This window comes from Sorex araneus, chromosome X (genome assembly GCF_027595985.1).
Source record: "Sorex araneus isolate mSorAra2 chromosome X, mSorAra2.pri, whole genome shotgun sequence".
Taxonomy (NCBI): domain Eukaryota; kingdom Metazoa; phylum Chordata; class Mammalia; order Eulipotyphla; family Soricidae; genus Sorex; species Sorex araneus.
Window position 1 is genome coordinate 371,712,701 of NC_073313.1, and position 14,498 is coordinate 371,727,198.

General features: G+C 54.2%; 1 protein-coding gene across 4 annotated transcripts in view; it reads right to left on the minus strand.

Moving 5' to 3' along the window:
- MAP4K3 (mitogen-activated protein kinase kinase kinase kinase 3) overlaps window positions 1-14,498 on the minus strand; it is a 132,459-nt gene that overhangs the window by 45,049 nt on the left and 72,912 nt on the right. For 2 of the 4 annotated variants that reach the window (XM_055119810.1, XM_055119809.1), the window contains exons 9-15: window positions 13,630-13,761; window positions 13,469-13,531; window positions 13,303-13,384; window positions 13,102-13,212; window positions 6,841-6,919; window positions 5,834-5,892; window positions 4,407-4,469 (exon numbers count right to left, since the gene is read on the minus strand). In XM_055119810.1, the coding sequence (XP_054975785.1) occupies window positions 4,407-4,469; window positions 5,834-5,892; window positions 6,841-6,919; window positions 13,102-13,212; window positions 13,303-13,384; window positions 13,469-13,531; window positions 13,630-13,761 (589 nt within the window). The remainder of the gene's footprint in view (window positions 1-4,406; window positions 4,470-5,833; window positions 5,893-6,840; window positions 6,920-13,101; window positions 13,213-13,302; window positions 13,385-13,468; window positions 13,532-13,629; window positions 13,762-14,498) is intronic. The other 2 variants (XM_055119812.1, XM_055119811.1) reach the window with 1 other exon arrangement.

Consider the following 14,498-nt stretch of genomic DNA (forward strand, 5'->3'; position numbering starts at 1 on the left):
TGTAATGAAGTGTTTTATCTATGTCTCCCTCAATATAATCTACGGGTTCAAGTCTGATATCAAGGTCTTTAAGCCAATGGGAGGAAGTTGGGCCACACCCAGTGGTCTCAGGACTTAGGCCTGGCTCTGCACTCAGGAATCACTACTGGTGGGATACGGGGTGTCAGGGATCAAGTCTGAGTTGGTCACATGCAAGGCAAACATCCTACCCCTGGATTATCTCTCTGTCTCCTCTTCAAGCCATTTTAAAATTAATTTTCATACATGGTGTTAGAAAGAAGTCCAAATTCTTTTTATTTTTGCGTGTGTCTGACCAGTTTTCCAGTACCGTTTGCTTTCCCTGTTCCACTTCATACTTTTTACTCCTTTATCAAAGAGTAACTGTCCTTTTATCTGGGGATCTGTCACTGCACTCTCTATTCCACTGGTCTGAAAACATGTCCTTATTACAGTTGGACACGGAAGTCTCCCGGTGGACTGTTCCAAAATGAAACTGACCACATCATATTCAATCGAAGGTTTTGCCTGACCAATGTCGCTACTGTCCCAAAATTCCAAACGGGATCGAACCACCGTCTCCTTAGTGCAAAATTCTACTTCACAGAGCGAGGAGAAAGGTCTGCAAAGTTTAAGTTTGAGAAGAGAACTCCCAGAATGACCACCAACTGGGAGCTCTTTGGCACTACTGCGGCAACGTGGGAAGATGCTGTTGTTGACAACATCGACAAGGAATACGATCGACTGGTTCAGCACCTCCATGACTGCAGGAGGAATGCCGAGAGTGGGAAAGCCACAAACAGACGCCTGTCTTCGGAAACTCTCAAGCTCTTTCGCCAACGTGGCTTGGCACGAGCCTCAGGCAACCACAAGCTAACGTCCAAGCTCGCAAAGCTGTGCAGAGAAGCGATAAAGGAAGACCTCAAAGAGAGAAGAGCAGCAGTGTTGGCTGATGAGGCAGAAGCCGGGAAGAGTATTCGAAACGTTCACCTGTCCTTCGCCAACTACAAGACCAACATGACTGCCCTCCGACGTCCCGATGGATCTATCACATCTTCCAGAAAGGCAATGGAGAGGACTATTCACGACTTCTACTCGGACCTCTTCAACAGCCACGTCCACCTGCCCACATACCAAATTCCGCAGGATGGATATGTCGTTACCAATGTCCTCCCTTCTGAAATCCACGACATTGGCAACTATCACCCTATCTGCCTGTTGTCTGTAGTCTACAAGTTGTTCACTCAAGCCATCCTGAATAGAATAGGCAGAACACTAGATGAAGGACAACCATGCGAGCAAGCCGGGTTACAAAAAGGATTCAGCACAATCGACCATATCCACACAGTGACCAAGTTCATTGAAGTTTCAGGAGAGTTCAAGATGCCGCTCTGACTAACATTCATCGATTTAAAGAAGGCCTTTGATTCTGTTGAGACTCAAGCGGTCATCCAAGCTCTAGCCAAATGGGGTGTTCCAACTCAGTACATCAAGATCCTCCAGGAGCTGTATTACAGATTCACCACCAGGATCTCACCATTCTACAAGGAAGTGATCATTGACGTAAAGAGAGGAAAGGTCGGAATGCAGCGGAATCTCACCAAGACAATGTCCATGAAAATGAACTAGTCCCTGATGTTCCATTTGCTCTCGATGGAACAAACATCTCCGAATGAAGCAGCTATGTGTACCTGGGTCGAGAAATCAACATGAGGAACGACTTGGTGCCAGAACTGTGCAGGAGAACGGAGCAGCATGTAATGCCTTCAAGAATGTTGAAGAAGTGGTTAAGAGGATAAGAACCTCCGGCTCCAGGCACATCTTTTCGACTCCACCGTTCTTCCTGCACTAACATACACCTCAGAGAGACCTGGGCCCTACGCAAGCAGGATGAGAACGCTATTCAGGTATCCCAAAGAAGAATCCAAAGAGCTATGCTTGGAATATCATGTTTCACTCAAGTGAGAGAAGGAATCCAGAGTTCCGACCTCCGTCGACAATCAAGAATCAGGAACGCTGTCTCGTTTGCCAAGACATCAAAAATCAGATGGGCCAGTCACGTAATACGATTCAGAGACGACCGCTGGACTAGAGCTGTTACCGACTGGATTCCACGGGAAGTCAAAAGACCGCATGGCTGCCCACCTACAACTTCTTCGTCAAAACCCTGAATGAACGGTTTGAGGCTCTTCCTGTTCCTGGAGTGAGCAGGTACCACTGGAATGCAATTGCACATGACAGGGACAAATGGAGAGGTTACTGGCGCCCGCTGGAGCAAATCGAAATGGGATGCCAAGTGATGCAAGTGATTACAGCACCACAGTTTTTATACTGCAGTTTTATAGTACAGTTTGATTTTGGGGAGAGAAGTCTCCCATTTCCCTTTTTCCCTATGATTGTACTGAATAGTTTGAGTTTATCACTCCATATAAAATTACAACAGTGTTTAATTTGTGTTGGTGAGGGTACGGAGGGATTCTAAGTCTGCTGTGGGACTCTGAGACCCTTGCGCAGAGGAGACCGACAGCGGCCCCTGCAAACAGGCCCCGGGCCCCCAGCACGCACCAAAGAACAGCGGGCAGGGCAGGGAGGCAGCCTCAGGGACCACTGGCCTCCCCCGGGGCCATCTACACTCAATCCCGCATGGCACAGGGTCCCGAGCCCACCACGGCATGTGCCTCCACCCCGCCTCCCCCCAGGGGAAAGACGATCGACACTGAGACAGAAAGTCTCACATGCAGAGGGCAGCCAGCGCTCACAGCCGGCATCAGAGGGCGCGCCGTGAGGAGAGAACACGGCAGCTCCAGGGGAGCAGGCGACAAGGAGGCCTGTTCCACAGGGAGCCACCGCAGGATGGAAGGTTCCAGAGACGAGGGAAATGGCGGCACAACACCGCACACTTCCTGTGTCCCGGGTCTCGAGTAGGGGACCCTGTGCCTCCCCCGGGTCTGGGGCGGGGGACCCTGTGCCTCCCTGGCCCCTGACGGCACGGCTGGTTCGCTCCTGTCCACTGGTCCCTGCCTAGGAATCGTTCCTGGCAGGGCTCGGGGAACCGCATGAGATGCCACGAGTTGCACCCGGGCCGGCTGCGTGCCAGGCGTGGTCTGACCACTGTTCTCTCTCCTGGCCCCTGACCGTGAGGGCAGTTCCAGGGACAAAGCCAGGGCGACTATTCCAAGTTCCCAGACGGGTGTCACCTCTGGTATGGCAGAAGCACCGCGAGCCCGAAGCTCTGGGGCCTGACGGCAGCTCCCAGTCCCCGGAGTCTCCGCGTGGATCTGGTCCCGAGGGGCCCCGTCGGGAAGTCCCTGCCCACTCCCTCCTCTGGGCTAGGGCATGGCCCTCTTGCTGCTGGCGTCTCGCCGCTTCTCCCCAGCAAGGCCGCCCCGGAGCCTGGTCCCGCGCGCTCGCCCTCAGCCCCGGGTCCTCTTCCTAATTCCGGCTCTTCCACAGGGCACAGGAGGCCTGTCCGGGCCCCTCCCCACGAGTGGGCATGTGTGCACAGCTAAGAACGCTCTGAAGCCGAGAAGCCACACCCGCGAGCCCAGGGCCGCTCCCCATCAACAACCACACAGGGCAGAATTCTGCAGCCGCACAGGGTAGACTGTGTTGCACGGTTAAGAGTTCACACAGGCACGTCACTTTCTCTCTATGAAGACAACATCCTCCCATTACAAAATAAAGTCGAAAATCTTTCAGGTGTACAGATGTTATAAGGTCCAGGCCTAAGGGTTTAGTTGAAGCAACCAAAACGGAAATAATGTTATTAAGACAGAGCGGGAGCAAGAAAAAGAAAAACCCCTTGGGACAGGAAGACAAGTGAGCACCGAGTATGGAGCAACTTGGCTCCTGGACAGGGTGGGGGGGGGGGGAGTGACTCTCCCGCACACCAGGGCGCGCAGCCGGCTGACCTGGGGGAACAGTCTCACTGTTTTAGCGTCAGTGAGGCTTTTAATGAACATTCTGGCTCAAGGAAACCGACCAGATACCAGGTTAACATTTTATCCGAGAGAGAATTTACTCTTAATTAGGGACCAATTATTTTCTAGTTACACATAAATATATATGGAGCAGGTCTATCTATCTTTAGGCATGAATGATTATGCATTTACATTAAAACAAGACACTGGTTAAAACTGGACATCCTCATAAGGACATGCAATTTACTAACTTCCCCTAGGAGTGTTAAACTCAGTGCTTTCCACAGCAAGGAGAAACTCCTTATAACATTGTATCTGAGCAGATATATTTGTTATGTAAAAAACTGCCGCAATTTGGTAGCAGGAAGCCTGCTTAGTGGCAGAGCCTTACAGACTGATGTAAAAACTGGATAAATGTTTGATTAAGAAAACCTCAAATAATTAAGACTAAAACAATGCTGATAAAGAAAATGAGAAGTGGAGAAATACCAGATTAGATCTTGCAGTGTAGTATATTTCTTCTGAACTGTCCAGAAAACCATCACTGCCGGGCTGTTCAGTGAGAGCAAGAAAGCACGTTATTGACACAGACCAGAAGCCAGGGTCCGAAACACCGCCACGGGGCAGTCTATGTCCTGCTAACAGCATTCTAGTAAGGCAAAGACAGGCAAACCTTATTAAGGAGCTTCTGAAAAAGCAACATTGCAACAACTTTGATCTATAAGGCAGTTACTACATTAGTACAGAGCTAACATACAGTCAATAGCAACTTACAGACGAGAATAAACCCTAGCGGCCTTAACAAGGTGCAAACGCCTCTGCTGACCTCTGACCTCTGACCTGCTGCGTCAGCTGAGACCGGCCTCCACCTAACCCCAGGCTGAAATATCATCATTTTAAGAGTTTTAAATAACCTTCCCTCCAGGGGGAGGTTTACTGTGGTCCTTGGTGGTGGAATGTGTGCACTGGTGAAGGGATGGGTATTTGTTTGAGCACTGTATAACTGAGTCTGAAGCCTGAAAGCTTTGTAACTTTCCACATGGTGATTCAATAAAAAATTAAAAAGCAAACAAACAAAAAAACAAACCTTCACCTCCTCTAAAAAAAAAAATAACCTTCCCTCCACACTGAATTAAATCAACTCCCTGAGTTAGAGCCTAAAGGCTCCCTTTGTCGACCTGAGCCAAGTGGGTCAAAGAGAAAGCTCCCATTTAATTAGTATTTATGAACAACTACTTTCTTCGCAATCTTAAATAGAAATGGGGGGAAAACATGATCCTGAGCCCTGACAAAGTAATTTCATCAGGATTTAAATCTCATTTTTATTCTTTCATAGATTAGGATCTCCAATAATTGCAAAGCATTTGCTTCTAAGGCTTCCTGTCGTTCTCCCTCCTGCACAAGGCGCTCTGGAGACACTGGAAAGGTTCCGAGGCAGCCGACCCGCAGGGACCCCCTGACACCTGGAACCGACTCGCCCGAGCTCCAGTTTCTGAGCTGGAGGTTTGAATACAGTCTAATGCTCACAAAACTGAGAACGTTTTTTCATCCTTTTTATCCTTCTAGCTTAAAATCTTGACATTTATGCTAAGAAATCTCTCAAAAAGAAAAAAAAAGCAAAATAATTCAATATCATTAAAAACATTTAGTTAAAGAATGGCAAAACTAGTTTCTCCTAAATTATTTTGGAAAACGCTCAATCTCAGCAACACAGATTTATTTATTCTAATTTTGCAATTACTTACCTTCTCATTTCCCCAATGTTTCTGAAAAATTTTAATGAGCAACTTTCTCAATCAGTACCAAAATATCAAAGACACTTAGACCAGAAGCCAGGGTCCCAAAACACTGTCACAAGGCAGTCTAAACTAAGAATATTTAGTTTCAGTGCTCTCATTTTAAGGAACAGTACTTACAAGTTCGTGATGTGGTTCTGTCTCCTTTCTTAAGGGTGGATCAAATTTTACTTGGCCGACTGAAAAAGGAAAAAGAAATCATGACCATTCTCTATGTTCTTCATGATGTAAAACTCTCAACAATTACTCCACAGCAAAATACACTGTTGCTCCTACCATAAGTATATGCCCAACTCAAAGATTTAGGCAAAGAATGTTTGCTGGGAAGAGCCTAGGAAGTTCTGTTAAAGGCAAAAGCTCCTAGTTTTAAGTTCAGAATTATTAGTATGATCCCAGCTAGAACAGTTTTAACTTGTCACTTATTGTGACCCAAAACAATAAAATAGAGACGATTCTTTGTTTTCCTGTTGAGGGGCCACTGTCAGGGTCAGTCCTGGCAGAAGCTGGGAACCCGCGGTGCTGCGGCCGGAACCCAGCCCCGCACGCAAGTGCTCAGGCCACGCCCCCGCCCTCCCAGTGATGAGACTCTCCTACGTCCGAGCAGCAATGCCTTGATTATTTCTTTCCGGCCGGTCTAGAAAACTTCCAACTCTTCCCAGATAATATCAACACAAGCATACCTCCCTCTCCCAACCAGAATTCCCTCAGGAGCGAAAATAAAATTCTTTAAAAAAGTAAGATTCTTGGGGCCAGAGACAGCACAGTGGCGAGGGCATCCATCGCCACGTCCAGAGCCCCGACGTGGGGCTCAGAAGGGCAGCCCTTCTCTGACCAGCAGGCACCGGGGAAGGGCACCACCGGCTCTGAGGAGCCCCGACAACACTGCCCACGCCTCTGGGATCACACACACCAGGCGGCCTCCCTGGCCCCCAGGAGTGATCCCTGAGCACTCAGCCAGGAGTCAGCCTGAGCACTGCCAGGTGTGGCCCAAAAGCAAATCAAAAGTGTAATTCTTGCTGTCTGCAACTATCTGAACAGGACGCAGTGGGAAAGGTCACGTGGGTGGACCCCCGCGCCGACCCCGAGACTGCCCTTGGCCGTGCATGGGGGAGCCGCCCCACACTTACAGTTTATTTCTGAGCGTGTCTTTTCTTCCCGCACGTTCCTACTCGTCGAGTGGATTCTATGTGGGACGGCAACAAGGGGCTGCGAAGAAACAAATCAGTGATGAGGCTTCTGGTGAACAGGCAGGAAGCCACCGACAGGAAGAGACACTTCCTGCTGCACAGACGGGGACAAGACAGACACAGGCACACTTGCGTCTGTATGCGTGCATCGCACACACCGGCAGCACGAGGCACGATGGCAAACCCATCTTCCCGGGGGGCGCGGGCGGCTGCGGCTGCTCCACCAACGCGCAGGGCGGCTGAACCCAGGGCTCACGCACGCAGGCAAGTGCTCTGCCTGCATCGTCCGTGCTGAGCACTGTGTCGGCCCGGTTGGGGGGAGGGCAGCCCTTCTCTGACCAGCAGGCACCGGGAAGGGCACCAGCGGCTCTGAGAAGCCGCCTACAACACTGCCCTCGCCTCTGGGGCCCCGCACACCTGCCCCCCGGGCCACTCACTGCCCGGCCCACACGGGCCTGGCCTGCGGCCTCTGATGCAGCTGACATGCATCTCGGGGGAGTAGCTCTCTGTGTCTGTCTGTCTGTCTGTCTGTCTCTGTCGCTGTCGCTGTCTCTCTCTCTCTCTCTCTCTCTCTCACACACACACACTCACACACACAGAGACAATTCAATAGGTGGCAGCAGTTTACATTCCAACACCTGCTACAATTTCAACTGGAATGATTGTTTTTACTAAAAGCGTTTTCTTTCTCTCCGTGTAGCGGTATCCCATCGTGCCTTTCCTTCCCGGGAGCAGAAAACAGCAGGTTGTTTTCAAGTTCTTTCATTTGCGAGCAAGAGTCACGTCTCAGGATTTTATTTATGAAACCAAACAGTAACAGCACCTCAAAGGAATACTGGAAACTCAGACCCCAGATGTAGGGCCCCGCATCAGCGAGCACGCCGTGGAGTGAAAAGCACAACTCAAGGGTGCGCCCGGGAAACGAAACCTGCAGCATGAGGGGAGCAAAGCCAACACCTCTCCTCGGGGGGCCTGGAAACGAGGCGTTTCTCGGGGACGACCAGGAAGGCCGCCCTGGCCGAGGGAGGCAAGATCCTGGGGGCCGAGCACACGAGCCGAGCGCTGGGCGGGCTCCGAGCGTGCGTTCGAGCACTGCCGGGAGGGGCCTCCTCCGCCCCGCAGACAGGCCAGCTCAGGGTGCACACGCCAGGCTGGGTCGGAGCCCTGAGCACCGCCAGGTAGAGCCCCGGGGGCCCAGAGTGAGCCTGGGCCTGGAGGGCTGAGAGGCACCTCGGGGGTCGTCTGCAAAGGCAGGGGCTGCCTGGCAGGGAAGCAGGGAGGCGCCGCAGGCCAACAGGGCCTGTCAGACACGTCCCGGGAGAGAGGCTTCGGGGCTGTCACTGTTGCCGGGAGACGCCACCTGGCAACACAGCTCGACCCGCCTGCATGGCCTCCCGGCGTCCAGGGATGGGAAACCCACCAAAGCCTGGGCCTCGACAGCAGTGAGAACACTACGAGGACGTCTCAGTTGCGAGGCCCAAGAGGGTCACAGCTGAGGGTGACAGGGGCTCTGGCTCCTGGCCAGACCCTGCTCTCGCACCCCCGCCCAGCATGCAGCCCGGGGCCCACTCCTGAGCCTGCACCGCTGGCCCCACCTCACACAGTCAGTGCAGCGGGGGCTCCTGTCCTTGCCCTGGGTGCGCCCAGTGCCAGGAGGGACGATTAACAGCCGTTCTACAAAGACAAAAGACCCGCCTTTGACGTGGTGCCTTGAATACCTCAAGACAAACACATTCAATCACCTCCTTTTGACAAAATTTTCTAACCTTATGGCCTTTCCGTGTTTATTCCTGCTATTGCAACTCAGAATAACCTCACGCACAAGCCTCAGGTCAATGCCATACCCAACACCCCACGGGAAAGTAATGGGCCCCTGCCATCAGGGCCGGAGGGGCTGGAAGGAAACCGCAGCCGGCCGGTCCATGTGCGCCAGCCATGCCTCGGGACGCCGGCCACCCGGGCACGGAGTTGGTGGCCACAGCGGGCACGAGCAAGATGCCACCGGCAGCTCTCAGGGGAGGCCCGGGACGAGGCTGGCTGAGCACTGACGGGGGCCTCCTGACAGACGCACGGCCCGAGGGCGCTGCCAGCTTGGCGTGCAGGAACCGTGTCCCCCTCTAGCCCCGGCAACACAGGCAGAGGCCAGGCCAAGCGCCACCGAGTCACCACCCGGTACTCCTAGGCAGGGCTGGCCCGGCACCCGAGGGCCCACCTGGGACAGCAGCTGCGGCTCCCCCGGCGCAAAGCCCTGCGGGAGGCCCGGCCACTGAGGAAGCCTCGTCTCCCGCGGCCTCTCCCTCTCACATCACCCTGGGGCTCCCATCGGGGGCATTTTCTTCACTGATTTTCAAAAGCTTAAGGTGACTATTAGAGATAATTAAAAACCCAAGCAAACTCCACCTAGAAGACCTCTTTAGAAACCGCAATATATTGATTTTTTTTTCTTTTTGGGTCACACCCAGCGATGCTCAGGGGGTGACTCCTGGCTCTGCACTCAGGAATTACTCCTGGCAGTGCTTGGGGGACCATATGGGATGCCGGGGATTGAACCCGGGTCGGCCCCGTGCAAGGCAAACGCCCTCCCTGCTGTGCTATCGCTCCGGCCCCAATATATTGATTTTTGAACAGCATAAACGTTATCTGTGCGAGTATTAAAACGTGACGAGAAGCCACCACTCGCCTGCGTGACGGCTAGGGAGCAGCAAGGCGCGTGGCAAGCGTGCTGAGACGCCCTGAGCCTCGGGCCGTCTGGGTGCTATGCCCGTGGCTCGCCGGGATTGATTAAAGATGCTGACTCCAGGCCTCTCGGTATGGAGACTGCTGTGACTCGAGTTTACAGTCCGGGATGTCCCGATCACTGTTCTCATCTCTCGGCTTTGGCGAACCCTTCCCGGCAAACGCCAGCTCCTCTGCGGAGCTCACCAGACCCGGGCAGGAACAGGCTGTTCCCTTCCCTTGGCCTCTCCTCGCCCTCGGCACAGCTCCAGGCTAGGGGAGGATTTTACGTTCCCAGAGGTCGCTTCTCGGCCTCCTGGCTAAGACCAAGTGTAGTTCCAGCGAATGTAAATTCAAAATGGGACGCTGAACATTTCCAATGCTGTCCAGAAGCCGCAGCCAGTGCTCCCGGTCAGAGAATCTACAAATAAAGCCCTGCCCGGCCTTCATATTAAAGCGAGATGAATGGAACGAGCAGAGCGAAGGGCGCTTGTGGTTCACGCCCATCGCTGGGTGGGTGCCAGGCCCAGCCCCTCAGGGGTGTTTGGCGTGGCGCCCCCCCTTCTCCTCTCTCGAGAGCTGCACTGGGGGGAATCTGGGGGTCGGGGGAGGTCCCCACCTCCTCACAGACACCCTGCTGTGTCCAGCACATGCTGACCTGGGGGCCGGCCTGGACCCTGCCCTGGGAGAGCTGCATGTCCATGCACCAAGGCGCGCGTCAGTGGGAAGTGACATGCTAACGAGCCTCCCTGCAGCCCCACCTCAGCACGCAACGATTCTCGAAGTCCAAAACAGTCCCACCAGTGAAGCAGCGCTAGAGGGAAGCTCCATGAAGGTGGGCACCAGCGCACAGCGGGGTCTCTGGGTTCGGCTCGCTGCCCTTAGACTTGCGACACGCGCTACGCTCGTCCCTGCCCAACTCTGGGAGCAGGCGACCGGCCCACGAGCACAGACGCACTCCCTGGGTTCAACAGCTCCACTCGGAAGTGCCAAGTCTGGTTCAGCAAACGGGTTAACATTCAGGAAAAGAAAATCACACCAAGAGACAATCCGCTCTCGCCGGCAGAGAAACGGCCCGAGTCACGTCTGCAGAGCACACGAGGCCGCCCATCTCCCCGGGCTGAGGGGCCGGGGCCTTGCGGGGGTGGGGGCCCAGCCCCACAGCCAGACAGCTCCACCCGCGCCGCGCAGATGCCAATCCCCGAGGCCTCCCAACCGGCCGCTCCTGGACAGTGGACCTGTGCGGCCAGGCGACACCTCCAGCTTCTCAGTTACTTCCCATCGGCCCGGTAGGGCCAGCAAACCTGATGGGAACACTGCACAAAGAGCACTGCCCTGTGAGCCCGGGCACAAACACGGAAGGCTCGGTCAGCACAAGCCCCCAGAGGCTGACGGTGGCTCCGGGACCCCCAGTGAGACACAGTGGCCATCGAGGACGGGCCCTTGTTGGTCTAGGGCCTGGTCACTCCTTTTGCCTTTTGTTGCTCCATCTGTCAGCAACTGTTTTACGGTGTGGCGTGGTGACCCGGCCCTATCCACCGGGAGGATGAGTCCCTGGCAGGAGAGCCGCGGACCCAGCACAACGGCTGCCCGGGGCGCCACGGGACACCTGCCCAACGATGGTGTGTGAAAAAGCACGAAATACTCTCAAAGTGAGAACGGAAGAAATACTCCAGCCACGAGTCCAATGTGTAGCACTTCTAAAGCAGAAGTTGCAGGGCCGGGGGGTAGGCTGTTGCCGTGCACGCGGCCGACCCGGGTTCAATCTCCGGCACCTCATCTGGCCCCGAGCACCGCCAGGAGTGATCCCCGAGTATAGAGCCAATAGTCGCCCCTGAGCATCGCTGGGTGTGATCACAAAACAAATTATGTGGGAATACAACAAAAATGCTCAACTTCCTACTGCAGTGCACAACACGTAATGAAATGAGCAAAGTGAAGTCGGGGCAGTGAGAGTGCTGACCCTTCTCAGCAGTATTCGGCCCCACCCAGCGAGGAAGGAGCTGCAGCAACGGCTGAAAGCTCAGAAACCGCCGATTCTGAGGGCTAACAAAGCACACGGGATTATCATCACAAAGTGCGGAAATTAAAACACTGTGCATTCCTGAGAGTAAAGTGCTATCTAAGCCTATTTATCTTCACACTATTTATCTTTTTTGGAGGGAAGAAAAGTAGCCTCAAACCTCCAATTATAATCCCGACCACAAATCCCGGTCCCAGGAACAGGACCTTTCTCTGCCGTGCGGGACGCCGGAGGAGGCTCGTCTGACTTGGTCTATTCTTTCTTCTCTCTGAACATGTTTAAAAGGACTTTGTAATTCAATGTGAATTACATTGAACTTGGATAGAGTTTTGAATATTTTGACTTTTTCCCAGAACACAGAGCAATTCTAATGAGCCCTACAGCCCTGTGGTTGCTTCAGCTCACACGACCATTTCCGTGACCTCGTACTCCCATGAAGACCACCTCAGATCTAACTTGGGCACAGCCCGGTGCAGTTCGAGTCACGGTGCTGTGTGCGGGTTGTTCCCACACCGTTACAGAGAGAGAAGCGACTTCTTCCCAGCCGGAAACCGGGCGCTGACGGGAAGGCTCTCCCTTCTGACCGCCCAGAGTCAGCGTTCCCTCTGTTTCACTGGTGCCAGCGACACTCAAGTACTGTATATAAGGCCGAGGTCAAGGAGAGCCACCTGTTTCAGACCCAGGGACACAACTCTGCCTGTCACCTGAACTGAGTTGGGTCAGGGGCCACCAGCACCGGCTGAGCCTAGAACGGCCAACAGGCCAAGGGAGTGAAACTTCATTCGTGGCAGCACACTGGGCCACTCCACTCTCTGAACTACACTGTCGCTGGGAACCAAACAGTGACTGGTTAAGGTCTGGGTCACCGGAGTGTCACTCAGACCTGAGAAGACAGCTCACAGCGGGGAAGGGCGCAGGCTGCGTGGGGGGAGGGGCATCACAGGGTCCCTGTTGACTCTGGGGTGGCCCTGCAACACCAGCCTGGGCACCAAGCCACTGGGCACACAGAGCTGAGCTAAGAACCACTGGGAGTGCCCCCCGGCTTTGACTTCACCCCCGAATTCATGAAGGACATGCCCAGACCCTTCTGGGGAAACACGGGGTAGAAACTCTGAGCGAGTCCCTACGCTGGCTCGGTTCTTCCAACGTGTCCTCTGGCTGCCAGCGGAGGCTCCATTCCGTGACTGCATCTAAAACGACCCCTCTGACAGACCCCGGGGCCGGGCACGAGCTCCGCGTGCAGGAGGGGGGCCGCACCACAAACCCCCCAGCACTGCCGGGACGAGCCCGGCCCTGTGGACTCCAACCGTGCAGGGGCCGGTCTGCCGCCTCGCCCAGGGCAGCCCTGGGGGAGGCCGAGGGACCGTTCCCCAGGGCGTTCTTCACACTGGCCCGGGGCGTACAGACCACCGAGGGGTCCACACCCGTGTGCAGGCACGTCCACGCGCTAGGAACGCAGGTACCTCTGGGTCGTCGTCGTCGAAGTCGTGGAAGGTGGAATGATCCGGGTTATTGACTTTATCCAGCAGTTCAATCGCCAGGGACCGAGTCAGGTGCTGGGTGACAAATGGGTGCTATAAAATTAAGGACAGAACTTAGACATTTATAAAACAAGGCTTGGCTTTACAAAAAAAAAGACACGATTTCAGCGTACAAATAAATACCTGTAGCAACTTTTCAGCATTGGGTCGTTTTTTTGGATTTTTGGTAAGTGCCATTTTCACAAAATGATGAAAATTATTTGACCTAAAAAAAAAGGTAAAAATCAGACTTTTAAAATTTTAATTCCTTTTATGCTCATGTCTGCGAAAGTAACAAACAAATACTTACCACTTCAGTTTGTCTTTCAGTTTGGGAGGCTGGAAATTGCTCTTTGTCATCAGAAATAAGGCTCTGAAAACCAAGGGGGCAGACAGCACCGTGAGGGCCGCCCCGGGGCCCAGGGGACCCCCGCCCGCCGGGCCCGAGCCGAGGGGTGCCCGAGCACTCACCGCATGGGGTGCAGGTCGAACATGGGCGGCTGCAGCTCGGCCAGCTCGATGGCGGTGATCCCCACCGCCCAGAGGTCGCAGAGCTGGTTGTACCCCCCCTTCCTCTCCACGGCTGCGACTTCGGGGGCCATCCTGCGGGGCAGTCAGAAAGGAGCCCCGTGACCCCTGCTGCCCCTCGTCTCGGGGACCGCGGGCACACGGTGGCTGGCTCTCGGCTGGCCCCTCCTCGAGCTCGTGCCACTGCTCGCACCCCCGGGCTGCGAGGGTCCAGCAGAGCAGCGCGTCCACGGACCTGCTCCCCTGAGCACTGGGGCGCGGGCAGCTCGGCCGTGGCCCAAGCGTACTTGGGCACCGTCACCTTCATGCAGCGCAGACAATCCTCACGACTTAATTAATTATAATCATATGTAGTATAATTATAATTAAAGTGGCGGCATTATTAGGAACAAGAGTCTGCCTTCCGAGAATATATTTATTTCAAGAGGGGAACAAATTCAGCAAGCAATCACTTTTGCTAGAGCTGTTTTCTATATAACTAGTTATATCTGACAGAGCCAACCTATTAACTTTCAAATATAGAAATTTCAAACCGATCATTTTGAATCTTGAGAGATACAGCTGACGCTTCGGGCCCACCAGGCCCCACAGCACCCAGCAATACGGGGGTCTGCAGTGCCCCCCTAAGCTGAGCGCCCCAAGACTCAACACTGACATAGCCAAAGAGCGATCTGACTAGCGAGGCTCAAACTATGCGCCTGTCCTGATCTCAGGAAGGCCGAAGAGAACTCCCCTAACTCCCACACGCAAGGCTTCACGCGTGTCTCAGAGCAGCACGTGGCGTGTGCAGGCACCCGGCAGGGTGGGGACCG